Here is a 25807-nt window from a genome sequence, read left to right on the forward strand (position 1 = left end):
GCTTGGTTCAGAATTAGAATATAGGATGATGGTGTATAAACTCCTTTACCAAAATTGACAGGTTTTTAAATATGTGCCTTTTTAATGCAGTTTTTGCTTTGTCTGTAGGTTTCGGTTAAGTCCTGCTGCTCGCAACATTCTGGAGACACATGGACTTGATGCAAGCGGTTGCACACCTTCAGGTCCTCGAAGCATCTTCACTAAAGAGTACGGCACCTGTTCACCCCTTTCTTCCTTTATTTCTATATTTCTTCCTCAATTATTTTTTGTAGGAAGGATCAATGCTAGGTAGATGTTGAGACTGATTTGATGTCCATTGAAACAGGTATTGGAAGCTATCTTAGGAAGATTTTCTAATCGTTATTAGATTGTGGCATATTTGAACTTTGAAATATATTGGTATATATGTGTGGTAGAAGAAAGGAAGGATGAAAGAGAAAAGCAAGACTGCATCAAAACCTCATAAAGGAGGAAGTGAGCAGGCAAGGGCTGGAGTTGCTAGGTCTATCTAGAGTCTTGACAGGAAAAGACTAACATCTATCTCAGTTGGCATGAATGGGAAAGGACTTGTGGGTAGTGGAGCTCAATGTACACTAGTGGCCAAAATTGTGGAAACCTTTTGGGGAAAGTGTATTTCTGAGATTTGTGGTCTAAACTACAGAGCCTAGGGCTTGCTGATCAGAAGGTTGGCTGTTCGAATCCCTGTGACAGAGTGAGCTCCCATTGTTCGGTTCCTGCTTCTGCCAACCTAGCAGTTTGAAAGCATGTCAAAGTGCAAGTAGATAAATAGGTACCACTCCAGCAGGAAGGTAAACGACGTTTCCGTGCGCTGCTCTGGTTTCGGTGTTCGGTTGTGCCAGAAGCGGCTTAGTCATGCTGGCCACATGACCTGGAAAAACTGTCTGCGGACAAATGCCGGCTCCCTCGGCCAGTAAAGCAAGATGAGCGCCGCAACCCCAGAGTCGTTTGCGACTGGACTTAATGGTCAGGGGTCCCTTTACCTTTTTAACACCTGATTGGCTCTCTAAACACTCGTGCACATTGGCTACATTCAAGTGAAGGAAAGCTGCTGCATATCAGCCTAAGCAAGTTGTGCTTCCTTTTCCTGGTTATTTGGCTATAACTTTTGATAGAGTATAGATAATTGAACAAACTTTATTGCATTACATTCTTCATTAAATTATCTTCCCATTGATATATAATTTATGACATTACTAAAAAAAAAAAGTGGTGTTATGAGCCATCAAACCTCAGAAATACACTTTTCTTAAAAGGTTTCACACAATTTTGGCCACTAGTTACTAGTTTATGCATCACACATTCCACAGCCACAAAAGATTCTGATGTCCCGATTAAGCAGTTTCTGATATTGAAACCTGTGTGATCAGTAGATTAGTAGCAGATGAATTACAAGTGGTACCTCAGGTTAAGAACTTAATTTGTTCCGGAGGTCCTTTCTTAGCCTGAAACTGTTCTTAACCTGAGGTACTACTTTAACTAATGGGGCCTCCTGCTGCCGCCGCGCGATTTCTGTTCTCATCTTGAAGCAAAGTTATTAACCCGAGGTACTATTTCTGGGTTAGTGGAGTCTGTAACCTGAAGCGTCTGTAACCTGAAACATCTGTAACCCAAGGTACCACTGTATAGTGCTTTGGTTTTGGTTTTGAATTTATTGAGATTTTTCAAGTGGACAGAAATTACATAACTTGGTTGAACAATGGCATTGGAACAGTTTCTCGAAGGCCTTCTTGTCCAACCCACTGCTGATATACAGTGGTACCTCGGGTTACAAATACTTCGGGTTACAGACTCCGCTAACCCGGAAGTAGTACCTCGGGTTCAGAACTTTACCTCAGGATGAGAACAGAGGTCGTGCGGCGGTGGCGCGGCGGCAGCAGGAGGCCCCATTAGCTAAAGTGGTACCTCAGGTTAAGAACGGTTTCAGGTTAAGAATGGACCTCCGGAACAAATTAAGTTTGTAACCAGAGGTATCACTGTAGGTATCTTTTGCTATAGAATCCCTGATGGGAAGCCAGCTAACCTCTGCTTGAAGGCTGCTTTCCCCCTTCCTTAGAAAAAATTGTCTGCCTATACTGTTATAGACCTATACCAAGGCAAGACCTAGATTTAAATGGTTTAGGAAATTATATATTAAAACAAACAACAATGAGAAGCAGCACAGCTTGTGCTTCGTTCACATTGTGACCTGATTTAGACAGAACAGTGAGCTGTGTGGATGTTATATCATTTGTAATAGCAGCTCATTATCAGAAAGCTTAGTCATTATGTAAGTGTAACTGTAAATTATGGTATGTAAGTAGTTCGTGGCAGGTGGGAACCCTCTAGGTCACAAAGATATCTAATTAACTTTTCCTGGTAGCCATGGAGATGTACCACAGATTTTGCTAGAGGAGTAGAGGGAATGTTTTCAGCTAGAGAAATGCCTTTAAAACACACACATGCCAACACCTACCTTTATTATTTCTTTTAACAGGATAAATTGTATTGGAATAGCCCATTTAAAAGAGGAGTTTGCTGCTTAAATCATCACTGTAAAATTACTAAATGGTGGTAAAAAAGAGGGACACATTCACTCGTATATTTTGGGTTTTTTTAAGTAAACACACACCCGTGTATGGATTGTTTAATGTTTGAATAAGCAGATTTGAATGAAAGTTGGGAAAATATATGCCGTGCAGCTAAGGCTTGCATCCAAAGTACTGCAAAGTCTCATGTCCCATAAGTTCAAGGATTTATGCTTGGGCAATGAAACTTGGCTGGGCATGTGCCTTGCACCCTTCCCAAATCCCAGCAGATGTAGGGAGCACATGAAGGGAGGGGAGAGGGGAACGTTATATTGCACAAGCATCAATCGTGCTTATCCAGGCATAGGCAAACTCGGCCCTCCAGATGTTTTGGGACTACAACTCCCATCATCTCTAACCACTGGTCCTGTTAGCTAGGGATGATGGGAGTTGTAGTCCCAAAACATCTGGAGGGCCGAGTTTGCCTATGCCTATGCTAATGGAACAAGGGCATTGGATATTGCCCTTAGAACTGAATTACCGAAACACTTCCAGGGTTGCTGCTTTTGCAACCTGAACTTTACGTTACCCAAGGAGTTACTGTACACTGAAATGCAACTGATGCTATTTCTGTACAGTATCTAAAGACATGGTTCTTTGCTGATTCAGAGTAGATGTTTCTCAAGGCTGGCGCTACTAATAGGTATAGTGAGGCAGCTATCTCGGGCAACACATTTCAGGTGTCATGAAGGGGCAATAAGTTGTTAATTTTTTTATTATTGTATTTTTAATGCCAGGATGGGAGAAAAGGTGTTCATGACGTTTGCTAGATCAGATGCCAAAATAACCTGGCTGACCCTCGGTTCTTGATTTGCAGACAGGTGGGAAATGTCATTGGCTACTTCACCTCAGGCTACAAAATGTATTGGGCTAGCCTTGATACTTCTGGTGTGAAACTATCACAGAACAGGAGTTCTCAGACATTTTTTGAATGAAATTATTACTGCTTTGTCTGGCTGGTCAGGCTTACTAGTTGAAGGCAGCAAGGCAAGTGTCTGTTTGCAGTATAACTTGTTTATTTATTATTCTGTAGATCTCTTGAATGCAAGAAATTTAAAAGATTGAAATATATATCCAGTGCCATCCAGTTTCAGTATTAAGTGCAATTCATCACACATAATGTGGTGGGTTGTATCATTGTCCTGGAAAGTACTGCAATGCTTACAAATATATATTCACATTGGCACTTACCATAAACCTTGATTAATCATTGCTGCCATCAAATATTGTTCTCGTTCCTCTTTCAGGTTTCCCTATTAGCATGTTGTTACCCAATTAACTTTTATGTTTACTGGACAGTCAAGTGTTTTATGTAGTATACAAAGCTGTGTAATTGCATACGCTGTCTGCAATTATTTTCATAATGGTGGTTACTATAAGTATAGCATGTGGGCATAACTGACAAGCAAAAGACTCAAATTCTGTAGATGATACGTTCAGCAATTATTTTTTGCCTTGGCTGCTCTTTTCAAAACTCAAAGGAATGGCAGTACATATATCCTGTGTATCTGAGCCATTTCCTTGGGAGTGTGTGGGAATTAAGCATACAATTCTTCTATTGATACCCTGTTCAAAACACCTGAGCAATCAAAGACTTGAACTTTTCCCATATATTCATTCATTTGTGACTTGGAATACCTTGAAGTGTTTTAGCTGGATTGTTACTGTAATTTCCGTGTATAAGACTAGTGTCCCCCCCCCCCTAAAAAATAAATGTCCAAAATTTGGGGACGTCTTATACACGGAGGCCATCTCCCCCCATTTTCTTAAATTGGAGATGGAAAAATACGGTGTGTCAATAGTTTCCTCTGTTTGATTAGGCAGCATTACTTCATTTAGTAATTTTGGCACTTTTCATTCTATTTGATTAGCTATCCAATGTTTACATAATTTTAAAAAAACCCAATTCCTATACAGTGGTACCTTGGGTTACATATGCTTCAGGTTACAGACTCCGCTAACCCAGAAATAGTACCTCGGGTTAAGAACTTTGCTTCAGGATGAGAACAGAAATCGTGCTCTGGCGGCGCGGCAGCAGCAGGAGGCCCCATTAGCTAAAGTGGTGCTTCAGGTTAAGAACAGTTTCAGGTTAAGAGCAGACCTCCGGAACGAATTAAGTACTTAACCCGAGGTACCACTGTATTAAAGGAAAAAATATGGACTAGGATCTTAGAAAGCTACTATAGGTGCAGCCAAGGTTTTGAGCTTGGCTAGTTAGTTTGCTTTTTACACTTTTAATAGCCTCCCCATGCCAGCTGTATCACAAATTCAAAGTTTCCTAGGTTTGGAGCTACGGCACAGGGATCTGCAGCTTGAAAGACACAAGCCAAAAGTCCCTCGTGTGTGTGAAATTAGTTGCACAGTTCTTTGGAGTCTGGCCATAGTCTTACTATGAATGCAGGTGATATTTGTGGATATTTGAATATTAAAAATAGGGCAGGTGTGTTTCTACATAATATGTATGTACCATGCTGTTTGGAAACCTGCCAAATTCAGAAGGGCTGTTCATTCTTCCAACTTTGCTCTCACATCTGCTTTGAGTTGTATTGCAAGGAACAGATAAACATGGATCTCTTGTATGTGAAAAAATGTATGATAAATGTATGATAAAAAAACTTACTTGGATGGCAACCCTTATGCTTTCGGTAAACCCTTTTCAGTAGGAAAAATAAATCAATCCTAAAATAAGTGAACTATGGGCAAAGTTGCCTACTTGGAAGTGAGTCTCTAAACATGCATGAATCAGCAGTTCTGTGCATAGAAGTAACATTCAGTGTGCACATGACAACTGCCTGCTGCCTAAATGTTATTTACAGATTGCAGTTCATGGTCTTTATGTCGGTAGTTGGATTGCTGAATGTTATTGGCTGTAACTGCCAAGGAGACTGAATGTTCCATGGCAGCTGTAGTTAGTCAGTAAAATGACTACTTGTGTGGAAGCCAGAGGGGAAACTAGCGAATTGTGTAAAGATGGACCTGCCATGTGGGAGATATAACCTCAGCAGTTTTCTGTCTTGAAGGTGACTTAACTACGGCTTGGGAAATCTATCTTTTATTTATTATTGAATTTGTATAATGTCCTTCCTCCCAAAGGCGGCAGACATCAAAACGTTAAAAAAATACAACGTTAAATAAATTTTATTATAAAAAAACATATTTTAAAACAATTAAGAATATTTCAAAGCCATCACATCCCCTCACAGTTACTAATTTCAGAATTGCCATGGCCAGTATCTTATCAGCCATCAAATACCTGGGTAAGCAGATATCTATAAATTTTCTCCTGAAAGTCAGTAATGAGGGAGAGAGACATCTCACCAGGCAGGGCACTCCACAAACGGGGAACTACCACCAAGAAGGACGCTTCTGTAGGTCATTGCCAACAGCGCGGCTGCTAGAGCAGCACCACCAATAGGGTGTCCCCTACCGATTGTGGGGCCCAAGATGGTTGACATGGGGGGGATGCTTTCTTAGGTGCTTGAGTCCCAAAACTGTTAACACTTGGTACACTAGCTAACATTTTGAATTGGGCTCGATAGTTCACTGGCAGCCGGTGCAGAAATTTCAGGACTAGTGCTAGCCTGGCATCCAAACTGTAACCTGCTTATCTAGCTTTGAGAAGAAATTCAGAGTCCACTTGAAGCCGTGGCCCTACAAGCAGTGCTTTTCTTCTAGAAAATAAAGTGCCAGAACTGCTTGCCCCTTGAGTACCCCTAGAAAAAAGCACTACCTACAAAGAATCCTCTTAGTTGTTCTGTTCACACTATTCTGCTAATCTTACTGACAGTATTTGGCTCAATAATTCCTAGTCTGGTTCTTTTCAGAACTGCAGGTGGCAGTAAGACACAATTTTTATAGGCCGTGACATCTTAACCAGTTAAAGTAGCTAAATCCCTTGCATTCTATCTTGCAAATTAATTGTGGAAATGAATCTGGATTCATTGGTCAATTACCACAAAGTCTTTACTAGCATGAACCTGTATTTGGTTTTAATAATACTGGCTTTTACCTTTATTTGGAAATATATACATTGTCTGTTTGTTCTAACCTCTATACAGTTTAGCGGAAGCAGTTTCTGTCCTGTTAAAACATACCTTTGCTCTTTTTGTATCACAAACCAAGAAATCCTGGAAACCAGCTTAGATGCAAAATTGGAATATGAATTGTATTTTTTTATACACCAAGTGTTGGGCTATAACCACATTTCCTCCAGTGATAAGGATCTATCCACAACCTATTATAGCTTTTTTTTAAAAAAAAAAAGATCAAATAACTATATACAGCATACTTTGAGAACATCTAATAAAAGGCAAAGTGACACTTGTTTGTGTAAATTAAACAATAGTGAAAAGGAAGCTCACACACCAGGTCAGATGTTTATGGCTGAAGTTCATACTTCATTGAAATCAGTGGCAAAACCCCTATTGATTTTAATGAGCCAGATCGGCTCCCATAATTATTAACTAAAGCACTGCATGTCACAAATAAATTAATTCATAACTAGCAGCAATATATTATCTATGCAAGTCGCAGGGGAAGCAATTAAATTTTATGGGGGTACTGTGGCATCTAAAAGAAGATGTATGTATGATATATATGTAATTTTCAGTACATTTAAGCATCTTTCTGGCTGACAAATGGCTTGTCCTGTTGAACCCTGTAATTATTTATTACTGTTACTAAGATTTTCTATAGTGCTTTGAATATGTTAATTATTCCAAAGTCACTGAAGCTGGTAATGGTATGAAAGAGTTGATAATGGTATTTTATCGTATGAGAATGAGGGTGAAAACTTCTTTCAACCACAACTTTCAAATCTCTGTGAATTAGGAAAAATCTATTAATAATGCAGCTAGCGATATAAATTTCCTAATAGCTATTTTAAGCTGTCCAGTCTTCCTGCACAAGCTAGTTATGGCTTTTTGAATTAAGAAATTGAAGACTGTAAAATTTTATGGCTTTATTATATCAGTCTTTAAAAATAGTCAATGTTCCATTATATGAACACTGTAATATAATTCCCCAGGCTTCTTTTTGTTCTTTACCTACCAAAATGCATCTATGTAACTTGGAACAAGATTATTTTTTTCCCACTGACAGGTTTCACACATACAGTTGTATGCCGGCTTTGATTTCCAATGATGTCTTGTAGTGCAAAATAAGAAAATAGTACAGTTGCCTTAAGAATGAATGACAGAAAATCCTAACTAGTCTATTACTATTTGCAGTCAGTAGCACCTCAATTCTGTTGTTTGCTTCAAGTATCTGATATTACCACTCAACATTGAGGTTCCATTTAATCCCCTTGCTGATAGCATCTGTTAGATACATTAACCCACTTCACATGTCACAGGAAACCATAGTTAATAGTTTGCCATGAATGTGCCTTTGGGGGCTGGTGTGTGGAGGAAACAAACTTCAATTTAGCTTTAATGTTACTCCCAAACCAGGGATCATGGCTTTTGTTTTACTCCCAACAAACCATGACATGTAGCCTACATATTTTAGGTTTACTGCGTACAACCATTTAGTGCCTGTATATAAAACTAAGCCTGGAATCATGGTTTGTTCTTCCATATGCTAGCACAGCAGTTGCAATCATGGCAAACAATTTATGGTGGTTTACTGTGATGTGCAAAAAAGCCGATCTTTAAGAGTCATCTAAGCTAGTAGTCATCATCACAGCCTGAGGCAGTGAATTCCTTCTAGGTATTCTTTTTAAATCACCAATTAAAGAGAAAAGGAGGATAAAACAAAAAGGTAAATAATGATACTTTTCTTATAATCTTGCCAGTATGGATGTAAAGTTAACTTCCTCTAAATCAGGCATCCCCAAACTCAGCCCTCCAGATGTTTTGGGACTACAATACCCATCATCCCTGACCACTGGTCCTGTTAGCTAGGGATGGTGGGAGTTGTAGTCCCAAAACATCTGGAGGGCCGAATTTGGGGGTGCCTATTCTAAATCATGGTTAAAAATTCAGGAACCAGCCTCAGGAATGTGAGTTCACTCTCCCTCTCTCTGAATCAAGTTCTTTCCCTTCTGCTGTAACCACATTTAAAGGAAATGTCAACATATAACATGGTTTTGGACCCGATTTAAATGGGAAGCTTTGTCAGCCACCATTAATGTAGATATTTCCTTAGCTATAGTGAAAATTCACCCTAAGGATGTGGGGAAAGGGACTGCATATCCCTCAAGATGGCTTTCTATTTTTTGGTGAGGAAACCAGCACATACCGCCCAAGTGCCCTGGAAAAAAATCGGGCATCCTGTTTCTTCGGGTGAGATCGCGGTGGCCATTTTGGATGCTGCGCTTTTGCTCCATGCTCTCGCCCCAGAAAAAGTGCTTCTTCCACATTGAGAGTGCAGCATAGGTCACATGACTCGTCCAAAAGCATACCAACGTTCAACTTATTCCGGATCCAATCCATATTTTTAGAAGCCTTAAATATGCCAGTAACTTTCTAAATTGTCATTGTGTCTTGTAAAGTACAGTGGATATCTGAGCTGCATATTACCCAGTCTGAGAAATGGCTGAGAGGAAGAATAATGTTTAGTTGGTACTGTATTAGGCTAACTATAATAACTGTAGCTGTATGTGCAGCCATAATTGTAAAGTGGGGCGGAGGGGGCTGTATGGATTGACTTGATGAGAAATCTCTCATGATACATGAGAAATACAACAGTGCTGAGCACAAGGTTGATCAACTTTTAGTCTCTGAACAATTTGCAATAGATTTGTGGAAAATGTTTTTTTGTGTTAAAGGATTCAAAGTTCAATTTGTTACAGTAAACCAATTGTTGGTCTGAGCCATGTAAAAAGAACCCTATTCCTCAATTCTGCCTTCCTGAGCCACTATTTTGGACCAGGAACCAATTGAACCTTTGTGTTTCAGTAAATAAAAAGAGGAGATCTCACCAGTCTACAGTCTGCCCACCTCATGGATGCTTGTGGAAATGTCACCATTTGAAAGATCTGTTTGGTACACTGGATTAATAAAATCTGTTATAAATCAAATTATTCATATTTGAATATTTTAACTTCTTGGGATACTTGTTTAAATTCTTCATATCTGAAGACTTTTTAAATAACTGGAGTAAGATTTTTAAAAATCAAAAAGTGATTCTGCTTCTCTAACCATGAAAATGACATTAGTACATTGGCTGGAAGCATATACATCCCTGGAGAATTTGTTATTTTCTGATGGAACTTCACCTGTACCTTGTACTGAGCATTTCGTGCACCAAACTTGTGGGAAGATTATGTTCTGTATATATTGCATCATAATCCCTGGACAGAATAATAGCAGTGTCTAGAAAAGGTGTTGGCAGGGCAGGGAGATTTGCGTGCGCAAGAAATCAAAATGAAAAATGTGTTTGCTTCCTATTTCATAAATTCTAATCTTGGATTAAACACTTTCCACACAGTCTTCTCACCTAGGGTTTTTAATTTTAGTTTTAGTCTTGTGATATAAAAAGCAGGTCAGCTGCCAGCTACATTTTTAAGGTGTTGCAGTACTGACTCACAGCCTTGTCACGTTTTTAGCTTTTGTGTTGCCAACCCCTCACTCCCAACCCAAGTTACACGTTTGATTTCAAAGGTGATGAAGTTGTCGTGGATTAAATTCCCATCCCACTATGGGATGTGGTTTGTCCGAAATATATATCTCGAGGGCAAAAAGAAAATTGAAAGGTAGCCTTAGCGGAAGAAAGATGATAAAAGCTCTTTCCCCCCCACTCCCCATACCACAACTTGTCATATTAGTGAACCACTGTTTCCATAATTGTTGAGGATTACTTGGAGCAGGAAGTGGCTCTGGTTTGAAGAAAAGAACTTTACAAATATTTCAAACAGTTGTTGGGGTTCACAGCAATCCTCATTAGCACTAGAGATTTAGTTTTTAATTCGGGGGTGTGGGTTGTTTTGCATTTCTGCTTTTACTGTATTCTAAAGTGTGTCTGCATTTGTCGTTTAAACAACAGGGATGCCCTCAAGCTTTTAGAGCAGAAGCAGAAAGGGAAACCTGTAGCAGCAAAGCCAGTGGTTTCTTCACTCCCTGCACAACAACCTGGAGTGCCTTCAGCAACAACACCTCTTCCTGCTTCTCGTCCTCTGGCTCCACCTGTTTCTGTGCCAGGTCGACCTGCTTCCGTGGTAATAACTATGGCAGAATTGCCTTCCCCCCTTGAATTTTCAGACAGGTCAAAACGAAACACGGTAATGTGGGTTAAAAGAAGAGGAAGCTTTGTAGTAACCAAGGGGGATCTTCATATTCAGATCACAGTATCTCTTTCAAATAGCTGGTCGGGGGAATAGATAGATACAGGGCTATCTCTGTCATAGTCACATACAGACAGTGGCGTAGCGTGGGGGTGCAGGGGGGGGCCGGCCGCACCGGGTGCAACATCTGGGGCTTAGGGTTAGGGGGCGCAAATCCACGGGTTAGGGGGCGCAAATTACTTGCCTTGCCCCGGGTGCTGACAACCCACGCTACGCCACTGCATACAGATGGGACTCGAGAGATGCCAAGGAAGAAGAAGGGAGCGAATTCTAGAATCTGTCACATCCCAGCTGAAAGAAGACAGAACATTTTGCATATGTCCACCACAGGGACATGGATAAGCATGTGCAAGTGTCCCCAAATGAACAGGGGTCCCATAGCACTGTCGAAATTACATTAGTTAAGCTTATAAGGTGGGCAGGATCCCCACCCCACCCCCCATTTTAAAGGATCTTTAAAGGATGCATTTCTTAGGATCTACTTAGATTGAGTTTTCTGCATTGCGTTGGGTTGGACTAAGTGACCCTCGGGGTCCCTTCCAACTCTTCAGTTCTGTGGTCCTGCTGCATTTTTTTCCTTCCTTCCCCTCCTTTTCTTGGGTTGGTGGGAATTTAAAAAGAGCCTCCCGGCTCTCCCATCGCTTCCCTATCATGGAAACTCCAGAAAATATACAGGGCTATCTGAGAAGACACAGGTGCTCTTTTTTAATTGGACACACAAAAAAGACTTGTGGGAGATATACAAACTTGTTGAGGCTTTTTCTTCATTTTTGTAGGGAACAAATGAACTGGCCAGGAGCACACCTTCAAGTTAAATGCATCTATCACTTGTGTCAACAGTATAAAAATAAAAAAGTGTGTAATGAGTTCAAAAAGATGAGAGGTCATTTGAAAACTTTCCTTGTGGCAGAGATGGTTCTGGGTGGATCGCATCATTCCAGCTTTCACCATCAATGTTGTTTTGAAATTCAAACTTTGTGATTTATTGCTATTAGCATATTTCATTGAACTTGTCTTCCTTTAATGTAGTATGTGCAATGTGTTTTTTTTATTATTTGTATTACAGGGCACATTCACTGAAGTCCCTGCTAGCAATATTAGAAGAGTTATTGCTCAGAGGCTAACAGAATCTAAAACCACCATACCTCATGCATATGCAACTGCTGATTGTGACCTTGGTGCTGTTATGAAACTAAGGCAAGAGCTGGCAAAAGGTGAACTATTACTATTTATAAATTTTTGTTTCATATAATATGCTCCGTTTGCTGATCTATCCTGATCTACTATTTGGTCAGCAATTCTGCATACTTTGTCATGGATGGTTAGGATTTATATATTCAGCGATCCAGCTAAGCATTGCTGGTAATAAATTAAACTATCCTGCACGTGAAGGAATGAAACTGTTCACTCCTTCGTGTTTTGTTTGCCTCTTACAAAATTGTTACTTTTTGCTGAGGTTCTCCTGCACAGGAAATTTAATTAGGGTTGTTACTGTGATGTGTTATGTGTTGTTGCTTTCCATTTTACCGTTCTTCGGGATTATACAGTAATTAAAAGTGGGTAAGAAGTGTTTTAAGTAAACAAACAAGCCTAGCAATGAAGGGGAAACACACTCTTTCTAATTAGCTTTGGAGTCAAGCGAGAAAATAAGGTACAGTGGTACCTTGGGTTACATACGCTTCAGGTTACATACGCTTCAGGTTACACACTCCACTAACCCAGAAATAGTGCTTCAGGTTAAGAACCTTGCTTCAGGATAAGAACAGAAATCGGGCTCTGGCGGCGCGGCAGCAGGAGGAGGCCCCATTAGCTAAAGTGGTGCTTCAGGTTAAGAACAGTTTCAGGTTAAGAACGGACCTCCAGAACGAATTAAGTACTTAACCCGAGGTACCACTGTAGTTGACTTGATGCGTCAGAGCCATGACAATTGAAGAGAGGGAGAAGAAAGGGCTGTGGAAAAAGCACAGTTGGGCACTTCATCAGAGAGGCCAGAAAGGGACCTAGAAGCTGAACTGAGAGGCGCAAATGTTGACTTATTGACTTGGTTCGGGAAATGGTCTAACTAGGTACATATTTCTCTATTGATTTGTTCTTATGAGTAATTACTCACTCTGTAAACCAAGGGTTTCCCCCCTAAAATAAACAAAAACTGTTAACTTGTTGTCTCACTAAAACCTTAATTGAAAGCATGACATGTTTTGGGGAAAAAATGTTCTTGGGCCTTGTTTATTCACCCCACACCTAAATGCCACACCACTCTCCTCAGTCCAGGGAGTAGGTTAGGCGGGTTAAAAGTCCAAGAGATTAAAGGGCTGTTGAGAGGAGGCAGCCAGAAGAAAAAAGATATATCCACTTGGGGGCAGTGATGAAGCTAACAAAAAAGAATGGTTGTTTTGGCAGGTTTGCTTGCCTCCTCTCCTTCTCACGGTCCAGGCTTTAGCCCGTGCCATCACACTGCAAATCACCAAATTGATTTAAGCAATTTTGCTTTCCCCATATTTCCATTTAAGCTGCCTTGATTTCTTAATTCTGTTTCGGCTGTAACGATTTTCCGTTGAAATTGAGAGTGCTGCCTCTCTATTACTTAATGCTTTAAACACAGAGAATGAAATTGCTTCCCTGATTGGGGGTATAATTTAAAATGCCCTGTTTAAAAAGGTATTGGCGCTTCAAAATTGTTGGTTCACTTTTTATACATAAATTAAAACATTTACAAAATGAGTACATGCTGTGGAACAGGGATGGGGAAATTGCTGCTCTGTGGGCTGGATGGGGTTCACAGCGCTCTGGCCCACAGGCTCACTCACCCATAAACCCATGCACCTCTCCAATGCAAGGCTTTTTTGAAGCCTAATTGCTGTGCTGAAGGGGAAAGGCTAGAATGAGAGACTGAGAGCATGAGCTATCAGTGTTTGGAGCAGCCCATCCACTCTCAGCTCTAGCCATGCCCACTTTGACCATGCCCACTTTTCATTTCGCCCTGCCCACCACTGGCCATGAGAGAATTTGTTTCTTATAAAAGGTGAAAAGCCAGGATTATCTGGGAGACAGCAGTAGGTGGTTGTTGTTGTTTTTTGAGGGGGGTGTATTTAAAAATTTTCTCTAAGGATACAGATAGGCTAAAACACCTCTTGTTAGACAAATATGCACACGTGAACAACTGTCTGAAGCTGAATGGGTCTCATTCGATAAAGTGTAACAGACGATGGGTACAACTGCTGAAGATGGCATGTGTGTGTGTGTGTGTGTGAGAGAGAGAGAGAGAGAGAGAGAGAGGTCAAGACAGAAAAATATTGTTGAAATAAGCAATCTTTGTGCCCACTTAATAGGAGTCCAGATTGGGAAGAATATGTAAAATAGGTAAAATCTGAGGGAGATAAAGGATTAGTTTCTTGAGGAAGATCTGCGAATATTTCACAAGGTTAGTTCCCATGAAGATGCTGTGTCTTAGGAGGCATGACTTGATCAATTTCACCAGTCCTCATCATCAAGTGGAGGAGCCAGGCTCTGGTGAGTGAGATGCACCTGAGATTTCCTCCAGATCTGGAGCTACAGTGCAGATGGTGCTATTTTTCTAGAAAAAGAGGAGCTGGAACTCACCATGAATGCCTCCCCTTGTTCTTTCATAATGGCGCCCACCTGAGAGGTGCCAGAATTGAGTTCCAACTGGAAAAAAGCCCTGGAGAAACCCACTCTTGCTCCATACACAAAGCTTGGCAGGAGCCTGCACAAGCATAGCAAGGTTCTGCCTCTCAGTTCAGAACAGAAGGCAAGACATGGGGGTTCCCTCAGCTTGGAGCAGCTGGCAGGTTTAGAAACAGAGCCAGCCTCTTCCTGTCCCTTCAGCTGAACAGTTGTGAGTTGCGGTTTGTTCCTCCCCCCACTCCTTCCCAGCTGCAAAAATTGGAGTGAATTTTTTTGGCGGGGGGCGTTCTTTTTAACAATTTTGTGTATTTTTAATACTATTTTACACGAAGGAGACTTCATTATGTTCAGCGATTAATATGTTAAATGATGATATTGATGTAAATAACACAGCAAGACATTTTCCCTTGACCTCTGCATTTCAGAGACCTAGCATGAAACTTGAGAGGAAAGAGGCTGTCCCCTATTCCTTCATCCCTCTGCCAGCAGAGTCCCTCTGTGGATGGTTTTCATTGAGATGACTCTTGGGACTGACTGATGACTTCCCTAAAGCTTCTCTTAGATCTCCCCAGGCTCAACTGGTTGTGCTCAGACACCCAGCAAGTACCTCTGAGCCTGGGAGGGAGAACATCCTAAAAAGTGAGTTTCTCTGCCTGCCTTCTCCAAGGAGAAGTCTAGCACAGAAATTTTGTGTAGGTGGAGAGAGAGGCAACTGCCCTCCGTTGGTCCTTCCCTGGGGGGTCATGCCCCTTTCAGGCAGGGAACAGATTAGTTGGGGAGGGAAAGCAGACAAGAGGAACCCTGGTGGCTGAGGAGGAGGGTTGAGACCAGGAAAATCCAAAAAAGATTTTATTCTCCAGAGTCTACAGATATTGCATTAGGCTGCAGAATGGCAGCAGATTTTTGCTAGGCATTCAGTCTCCCTTAAAAAGGGAAACTGATAATTTAGATCAGTGCTGCTGACACGATTGTACAAAAGACTTTAAACCAGAAATGCTAAATAGTACACATGATAGCACATGATAGCAAAGGCTATATTTGTGTCTAATAATTAGCTCGGTTTCATAAATGTAGACAGCTTGGGTGGTGGGAGAGAAGACAGCCTAGTAGAAAGTGTAGCAAAAGGAAACTTCCAAAGTGAGCCTAGCACAAAGGAGATAAAAGGTATTCAGAAGCAGTCTGATGTCTTTCATATAATGAATGTCTCTTCAGCAGTGACTATACTTGGGGGAGGGGGGCAGGATTCCTTGACTGTCCTAATTCAAAATTACGTGTTCAAGATATGCAGTCCCTCTGATGACGGTCCATTTGTGCTCCAAAACCTGGTGCATTTTAATGGAACAAAATTTGCCGTTGCAGCACTTTACAGTTTTCTGAACCTTAGCTGTAGTTTGGTAATCGGCTTCTCTTTCTCGTGTGTGTGTGTGTGTGTGTGTGTGTGTGTGTGTTGCAATCTAGCATTTAGCACTGATCATTCTTAAATTGGTTTTGATGACCAACAGGGTCACCTGGATGTCATGCCACAGGCAAAGGATTTTGATTTAATGGAAGCTTTGCTTCTGCAAAGAGTTAAACTGCTTTGATACGGCCATATTCCCAACTGCAACAAGAATCCACAAGTTCCACTGTAAGCTTCCTCACATGAATGGCTTTGCCTTTTGGCTGAAGCATTTCAAGGTTACCTTTTTAATTAGCAGCCTTGGACGATGTGAAGGCCAAAAGTCTTCCATTAGAATTCTAAACAGGTACGGTTTATTCATATGGTGATTCTGGTTTTCCAATATAAAACTAACTCTATTGAAGTTTGTGTTTTGTTTTTGAGCTCCCTTAATTAGACGCTTGACAGCATTACAATTGGGGGAAGGGAAAAAGAGATTTCCAGCTTTCAGGTCTCTAGCAAGAGATTTCTGTGGCTTAAATAAGAACATTGCATGGTATTTATATTATTTTTTCTTACTGCTAGGGTACTTTGTTAGGACAAATAGGAAAAATGATTATGTAGCTTGAGACAGGCATGGGGTCAGTGGAAAAATAAGGTCAATATGAATTGGTGGTAACATTCTTCTATGGTTCTGCAAATTCTCTCCTCCCATCCCCTAATATATCGGGGGTTAAGTTCATAGTAATTTTGTCTGGTTTGAACCTTCCTCAGCTATATTTTTGTAGAACAACTGTGTGTCCCTTTTCTGTTGTTTGTTTAAAGACTATCTTCCTATTTACTTTCTACACTGCTCTCAGAAAAATATATTTTTTGCTCCACATTATTGATTTAAACAAACTGCTCCTCTCAAAACAAAGAAGGCCAGATACATTTTGAAACATGTTTTAACAATCTAACCCTGTGCATGTCAGCTTTTTTTGAGTTCAGTAGGACTTAACTCCAAGCAAGGTTAGTGTGTATATAGGATTGCAACCTAAGACATAATAAAGTTCACTGTAACCTAATGAAGCATTTTCTACCACAGTTCTGTTGGCTGCTGGTATTATATATAACAGTGTTGTGGTCCTAACTGCAGTCTGCGTTCTTTTATATATATGCATATATCTTTGGAATTTTGAATATTAATCCTGAGTTTGTGCAGATCTAATAGAATTCAGATACCCATTTTTATTAAAATTTCTAAGCAGACCTAAATAGAACCTGAACCAATAAAGGAACTGCCCTGTGGTATCCAAACCAGAAAGGACAAGGGCATGTTATCGGGGACAATTTGTTTGTTTTTACCTTTATCAAATACGTTAGAATTTTCAGCTATGCAACAGAGTTCCTACCTGTTTTACTTCTATTGTTAAAGCAATTTCATGATTTGCCAGTGCCTTCATCTCAGTAATCTGAACAGGACAAGTCCCCAAGGGACATCACACAATGACATGTTTTGCTTTTGCAGTTGAACAGATATGCAAGATAATTCTTTTGATGATTCCATTTCATGCATCATAGAATATCAGACTGAACAATGAGATTTCTATTTTCTGTGTTTTTCTCATTTGGTTGTATTTTTAGACACATACAGTAGAACTTTGCATCACAGTAAACCAGTGTGTAATACAGTGGTACCTCGAGTTACATATGCTTCAGGTTACAGACTCCGCTAACCCAGAAATATTACCTCGGGTTAAGAACTTTGCTTCAGGATGAGAACAGAAATCGTGTTCCAGTGTTGCGGCAGCAGCAGGAGGCCCCATTAGCTAAAGTGGTGCTTCAGGTTAAGAACAGCTTCAGGTTAAGAACGGACCTCCGGAACGAATTAAGTACTTAACCCAAGGTACCACGGTACTTACACATTGCTGTCATTCACTGGTCTGTGTGTATGTGTGATAAAATTATGGATAATACTTTGTGCTGGTATTGTTACCACAAATGTTTGACTTTATTCAGGTTAGCAAATCTGCGCATGACATTATTCCTCTGCATGACATTATTCCTTCAATTAAATATAATTATTAACCTGTTTCGTTCTTTTATGCCTTTCCAAAAAATAGTTGCGCGTCAACTGTGTTTTGGTTGGTAGGTAGGTATATGAAATCATTTATGTGCTATGAGCTGTATTCAGCTAAATTGTTGCACTAGCAAATGCCAGCCAAAGGATTCCTGCTAGTACAACAGGACTTGCCTCAGTCTCCTCACCCCTTATGCATTCTACACCATGCTCAAATCTTCTCCATGCTCAAACCCCAGAACAGATTTAAGGGACACACGGTGGGGGCGAGGAGAGAGAGCAGGAGAAGGTTCCATCACACAAGAAAAACCCTTGCCCTTAATGGAACCTTAGCCTTAGCTCTACATCGTATACTACCCTCTATGTTGTATAGAACCCTTACCACTTTCATCCAGAACGTTGTTATACCTTAAGAGCTATATTTTTTGACTAAAACATATAATGAGTATATCACTTTGGGTTCTTTCCAATGCTGTGCCGTCCCATTTGCACAACAGACTTCCACTTGGGCAACTGAACTTCCTCCTACTCCATTCTTCTCCCTTGTAGCCCTTCACCCTCCCTCAACATCTGCTCTAGAGACATATTTAGGGGGCACATAAGGAAATGAAGGGTAGTCCCATTGTGTAAATAGAGCTCCACATACACAGTGTTGAGTACAACCCTTAATATTTAAAAATGCTTTCCAAAACTACCTGCATTGATGAAGTAACCTTTAAGCCTTTAGCTTACTGGTTTAATATGTTTATTTTTAACTTGATTACAGTAAATGATTACAGAAAGCTTGATATAACAGCAGTATTTATTCTGAATGACTGGCATCTTTCCCCCATTTTCGAGTTCAGCACTACTCTTGTATTCCAAGTTACGTGGTCAATGAACATTTCATTTCAATGAGTCAGTTGGAAACCTTGCCTGCTCGACTTGGATGTACAGCTCTAGTTACCATCTTTTTGATTGTATAATCCAGTGCACTGAATAGGGCTCCTTCACATACACCCAGCTACGTGGAAACACCTTTTCCCATGATATTGCTTGCTGCCGCTGGAGACCATGTGTGAATACCAAAACAACATGGGCAGGACTGAACCTCTGGGTCTTTTGCACATACTCCTGCCCTGGCGGAATACCGATTGAGTGCAAAATGCTCCTTCAATTGACTCAACTTATGTGGCTGCAGTATTCTTGCAAGCTTCCCTGTGTGACAAGAAGAGCTGTACTTCTTGTGTGAAAAGATAATAACATCACCTATCTTGACACCGACTTTGGTATTGTGAGCAGTTGGAGATTTAAATGCTAATAATGTCAATCCCAATAAAGATGCTGCCTAGCTCAGGGATGAGGATGAAGAGATGATAGTAGAGTAGAGATGAGGAAATTCCAGCTGTACTTCTGCAAATTGGTCATCATTGCAAATCTCTACATATTTTGTCTTGCATAAGCCTTCCCCCCTTTCTCCTTCATAGGTGGACCAGAGTAGAGGTGTTTTGGTGACTAGTGGTTTTCCATCTCCTGTCTTGTTCTCCATTTTCCCCTTGTATTTACATCTCCTCTTAAAAAGGCATCCAGATTTCTGGGTTGGTCTTGTTTGTTCTTTGCTGTTATCTGCAAAAGAATGGGAGAAAAGAAAACATTATTATTGTGGAATGCATTAAAAAAAAAAAAAAAGACTTTCCATTCTGGTAGACTCTAGAGGATGCAAGTATTCTGCTTTATATACTCTCAGTTAATAGCATATCATTTCTAAATCACTGTTTTCCTATAGCAACAGCAGAAATATGTTTTGAGTTTCAGATTTATGGTACTATAAAAACACCCCTGCTATGAAGATAAGTAATTAGAACTGTTTCTGACTACATGATTGTCTAAGAGATCATTCTGTTCTTCTGCTAATGATTAGTATATTAATTGTACAAATTGGGGCAGGTGGACTGTTTATCTTGAAACTATGTATCTTAATTTCTTGCTCTCTTTTATACAGATGATATTAAAGTGTCAGTGAATGACTTTATTATCAAAGCAACAGCAGTTACCCTGAAAGTAAGTAACCATTCTTTAATTATAGTTGTAGATTTTCTGTGTTCAATAATGGTAAGTGCTGTGTTGAGTTAGGCTTAACTGAAGGTTTGGTGCCTTGGAAGTGAGCTCAAAATCAGTTTCCCCTTTCTCTGTTCTTCTGGAATATCTGCTAGCTTCAGAAGTAGTTTCTTAGTCACCATTCAGATAGACATTCTCTTAATGGTGAGATTACAGCTTCTGTGTTGTTGCCATACCAGAGACCATCTAGAGCATCCCTCAAACTGGTACCTTTCATATGTTTTAGACTACAGCTCCTATCCATCCCAGCCAATTTGGCTAGTGGCCTTGCTTCCAGGTGGGGGAAGGCTGATCTAAATTCTTCTACACACATGGACTACTATTGTTTCAAGGTTATCCAGTCTTCGGATTAAGATCATCTTTAAACCTTTGTTACCAATTAGACAGCACTACTGGGAGCAAACTCGTAGAATTTAAGCACATCTTGCCTTGAATATGGTTTGGTATGGCAACTAGTACAGGTGCCTGCACTACCATGAATAACAAAATGGGACAGATTCCCACTCCCCATTCAGATCTTCTTCTGACCAACAGCACCTCTGTCTGATCTGGATTAACCCTCATTATCTTAGCCCACATCCAATTCATCATTGTATCTGGTTGTGAATGAATAAATGCAACCCCACCACCTGCAACTGCCAAAAAAAGTACCATATGTTTGAACATAGGTTTATGTTTACATAGCAGCATAAAATGCAACATTTTCTTACTGCTCTGTTTTTCAGTTCTAGCACTATGCAAAGCAAATCCTGTGGGGACTGCTATCTTGGATAGGATTTGAGAGTGTCATCTTCAATTAAAATTATGTTCCTCATATGTGGGCATCTTCTTCCTTAAGAGGAAGCTAAAATATTTTCCCATTATTCTGGGATTTCCAGTTCACTTGATCTTTATCAGCTCACTGAATTTGTAAGAAAGATGTGCTAGTTTTATTTGGCCTTCATGCAGAAAGCATTGTCAGTGAAGGCGCCTTTCTGTTGAATATTTGTGAGTATCTTTTCCAACTCACAAGCTGTCCAACACACTCCTCTGCGTGCTCCACTCTGCGCAGCGTTGTTAAGCCTTTTGAGGAGACAATCGCTGATGCAATAAACTCACTTCACACCCACGATTCAGGCAGTAAGTTGTAATGCTGGTTTACAGCTTAATGGTTCAGTACATCAGTAGGGGAGCAGGTGGTGTTGTGGTCTAAACCACTGAGCCTCTTGGGCTTGCCGACTGGAAGATTGGCGGTTCGAATCCCCATGACGGGGTGAGCTCCCATTGCTCTGTCCCAGCTTCTGCCAACCTAGCAGTTCGAAAGACACCAGTGCAAGTAGATGAATAGGTGGCGGGAAGGCAAACAATGTTTCCGTGCTCTCTGGCTTCCGTCACAGTGTTCCATTGTGCCAGAAGCGGTTTAGTCATGCTGACTACATGACCCGGAAAGCTGTCTGTGGACAAACGCAGGCTCCCTCGGCCTGAAGCGAGATGAGCGCCACACCCCATAGTCACCTTTGGCAGGACTTAACCGTCCAAAAGTCCTTTACCTTTTTACCTTTTTTACATCATTAGCCCATAAATCAGTCACTAGCATGATGTTAGTACAGCCTTTTAAACTCTCCAACAGCAGCCCTACAGAGGATGCCCTGCAGTAATCCAAATGAGACTTTGCTGAGGGCTGCAGTGTGCTAGCCAAGTCCAGATCCTCTGAGACAGAGCAGCTCATGGTAGAAAGCATTACTGGCTTCCTTTTTTATCCAGGTGCTAAACTAGATAAAAAATATTCCTCAACTGGAAACTTTATCTGTCAGCACTGTCTAGAACAGCCAAACACCTGTCTTCCAGTTGAACCAATTATCAACATCCTTGCCTGGATCCCCCTCAGACCTGGCGCCAGGCAAGACATCTACCAATAGCCTGCTTTATCCAAATTCAGTTTCAGTTTCTTAGCCCATGACATTGAGAGATCTTTTTGTCATTAACTGAGTCTTCCTTTCATCCAGGGAAGTAGAAAATAAGCTAATTGATGTTGATGATGGGGCTGACCTTTAAAACCCTAAACAGCCTCGGTCCTGTATACCTGAAGGAGCATCTCCACCCCCATCGTTCAGCTTGGACACTGAGGTCCGGCACCAAGGGCCTTCTGGCAGTTCCCTCCCTGCAAGAAGTGAGGTTACAGGGAAGCAGGCAGAGGGCCTTCTCAGTAGTGGCCCCCGCCCTGTGGAACGCCCTCCCATCAGATGTCAAGGAAATAAACAACTATATGACATTTAGAAGACATCTGAAGGCAGCCCTGTTCAGGGAAGTTTTTAATGACTGATGTTTTAATGTATTTTTAACCTTCAGTTGGAAGCCTCGCAGAGTGGCTAGGGAAACCCAGCCAGATGGTGGGGTAGAAATAATATATTATTATTATTATTATTATTATTATTATTATTAAATGTTCCAACTTCAATCCTAGGAGACTTTTCAAAGGGTCGTGTTCCACTTCTTTCAAGCAAGTTTCCATATGTGTGGTGACTTGTGTCTGAAAAGGGAAACTTGCAAATGGCAGCTACTGGGGATACATATAAACATTACATGAGCCAGGAATGAACAGGCTGTAGGCTTGGGGAATCTACCTTGTGTTTTACTAGAAGCCCCAGATCCTTCAACCAGAGCCTAGAATTGAAGTATTCTGAGTTCAGGCATTTGAATATCAGAATTGAACGGAGCTCATATTCCTTCCATGTACATAAAATCCGCTGTTGGTGGGAAAAATATTTTTGATTTGCTCTTGTTAAACAATTAGGAAGTAGAAATCCTTTCCAATCTACTGCTTTAGGCACACATATGTCTTGCTCAGTCCATTTGTGTGACCAGCATTGGGAAAATTTCACAAGTAGAATTCATCATGTACAGGTTTTAAATAAATTAGTTACATTAGCTTGATGGAAGCTATGAATATGGGAACATGAGTGGGGGGAAATGAGAACATTCTCATACAAAATATCCATTTGTATCCAAAGCAAAAAAAACACCACCCCTTAATCTAATTTTAAAATGTGAAATTTAATTCTGACATTAACAAGTTTCAAATTAGTCAAATTTTGTTTTACATTTAGAGCAGATGCTGCTAACAAGGATATGTCGATGTGAGTTTTTCTTCTTTTTAACATTGAACTTGTATTTTCTCCTATGAATCAAGTGGCAACAGAAAATCCATATGTACTTCCTTATGATTGGGGCAGCAGTCACAATTCTTGTTTCCAAGGCATCTGCAAGTTGAGGGTTGATATCCGATGGGATTGGAGTCTGTTAATAATTCACTAGCAGTTCAGAAACCATGTATTTTTTGGCTGCCTGCAGCTGTGCAATTTCCAGTGTACTGTACATTCATGCCTTGTGACAAAGTAGGTATACATGGATGCTAGCTAATAAGATAGGTCTATTTTTAGACTCACATGGCAGATCTTTTGTTATTATTAACCTTGTCTTGCTTAAGGCAAACCTTTCCACATATGTGAATTCCTCCATCACCACACATTCTAAAGGATTTTCCTTTTCCTTGGTAATTGGTTATGCCATTATTCTTTTAACAGCTGCACCTCCCTCTGTTTCCTTCTTCCAGCAAATGCCAGATGTGAATGTGACCTGGGATGGAGAGGGCCCCCGGCAGCAGCAATCTGTAGACATCTCTATCGCTGTGGCAACAGACCGAGGTCTCATTACACCAATCATAAAAGATGCTGCAGCCAAGGGAGTTCAGGAAATTGCAGCTTCTGCAAAGGTAGGTATTCCACATACATGGTGGTAATCTTTCGGAGCATAATGGCATTTAGATGTGCAACCAAAGACATAGTGTGCCTCGGAAAAAACACACTGCTTTAAAGCTGCTTCTCTGTTGGATATGAGACATCTGTGATGAAGTCCCATTCCACAGGAGTTACTGTGTTTTGCTTTTGGCAGGCATTCAGGGATTTTAAGTGAAATTAAAATCAACAAATACATTTTGTTTCTGGCCTACATTTATTTAAAGTTCCCCAGAGGGAGGCTAATTTTGAGTTCTTTTGTGGAAGTTGGGGGCTGCACATGCTGTTCCTTTCTTCTTGCGGTAGGTCATCATTATTAATCCCATTCTGCATACAGGAGCCTGATGCTCTGAGATCGAGTCTCGCCTAGGCCATTCTAGTGAGTTCATCAGAATAGTGAAATTTGTATCGGACTCTTTATGATTTGCCTTTCAGGCTTTTAGCCACTGTGCTGCACCAACTTCACAAAAGCTGGCAGTATGGAAAATGGAGGATTTCTTAAGATTAGTTAGAATCGCCACAGAGGTCATTAAAACCCTAGCTAGTGCACTAGAATCCACCTCAGTATGGATGTTGAAATCACCCAGAACTATTGATATGGGCTCCGCCAACACCATTCCGCAAATAAGTTTTCATTACCCTTTGAGAGAGAGGTTTAAACGTCTGTGTATTTTAGAAAAAAAACAATAGGCAAAATACCTTGATCCTTGCCCACATTTAGGCCTGTCCTCAACTCTTTGCTTATTGAAGTATTATAAACCACAACAATGGAATGATTTGGAAGATTTTATTTTGCCAGTAATCACCATGGGGTTGTAAGTAATAATTAAAAAATCAATTAGGAAGAAGAGTGTGCTTTTCTTTATTTTCCTGCTTGCCAGGTATAGTAACTGTTACAGTAATTCTGAAAGGATGATCAATGAAGGCAATTTCATCAGAGACGCATTTAAATTTCAATGGAAACATATATTTTTATCTCCAGCAATAAGCAACTAGGCAATGCAATATAGGCCAAGTATAGTCATCCATATCTCAGTTCAGTAACCAAGACTGCAATTCTAACCCAGAGAAACAGACCCAGAGAAACCTATGCATATCTGTAGTGTTCTTTTTGTTTTTGTGTTTTTGCTGAAAGGAATGTAGACCATTTCATTTTGTTGATCTTTACTCCTTAGCTTCCTGCCACAGGGTTGTGCGATTTTACTTTGTTTTTTCTTTGATAAATGTTTGATAGTGTTGTACTCATCTGTAAAACTGTATGCATGTCATCATCTTAATTCACAAAGTATATTTTAGTTCTACAATGAGCCACTGGAGCATAATCTTAAATGAAACTATTGCAGATTTCTTCTCCTGTGTTTATGTAAAACCTAACAACTTGTCTATCATAATTCTAATGTGCAGCAGGAAGTAGGCATTCATAGTAAGAGGTATTAATCTACAAGTATCTACTAGGCCAATATATTTCCATAAAGATAATGGATGGATTTCGGAAATCTGAGACTTCCATCTGTAACAATAAGCTTTGCTATTAATATCTTTAGCAGAATTCCAATCCCATCTTAAGGCTACTGGGGCATTCTTTACTGCCAGATATTTTCAAATAAAAGGTGCATTACCAGCACTGTAGTTATAAACGCTTGTCAAGATTAATATTTTTGCTTTGAACATAAGCATGTATTATCCCTCTCAGTATTGTCAGTATTGTCATGACCTGAATATATTGAAGGGCTAGGTCTGGTCAATAGAACTGTCCCCTAATGCACTGGGATTCTTATAACAGATGTAACATTGCTTTGGCATAGCTGAGCACAGTATTGGACTGTAAGGACTTACATATATCACTGTGAATTGAGTTTACAGTGTTATCTTTATCACAGCTGAGCTGAATATTCCTCAATTTTAATTTTCTATAATTTCTTCCTCTCTCTCTGGCAACCTCTTGGATACCTTTTATTTCATTCTCCTTTAGTAAACTGAGAT

General features: G+C 40.4%; 1 protein-coding gene across 1 annotated transcript in view; it reads left to right on the forward strand.

Moving 5' to 3' along the window:
* PDHX (pyruvate dehydrogenase complex component X) overlaps nt 1-25807 on the forward strand; it is a 45699-nt gene that overhangs the window by 14438 nt on the left and 5454 nt on the right. The window contains exons 5-9 of the mRNA XM_083435200.1: nt 109-207; nt 10572-10743; nt 11936-12083; nt 19936-19994; nt 23644-23802. Coding sequence (XP_083291326.1) covers nt 109-207; nt 10572-10743; nt 11936-12083; nt 19936-19994; nt 23644-23802 — 637 coding nt within the window. The remainder of the gene's footprint in view (nt 1-108; nt 208-10571; nt 10744-11935; nt 12084-19935; nt 19995-23643; nt 23803-25807) is intronic.

This window comes from Podarcis tiliguerta (assembly GCF_965153285.1).
Source record: "Podarcis tiliguerta genome assembly, chromosome: 1".
Lineage (NCBI taxonomy): Eukaryota > Metazoa > Chordata > Lepidosauria > Squamata > Lacertidae > Podarcis > Podarcis tiliguerta.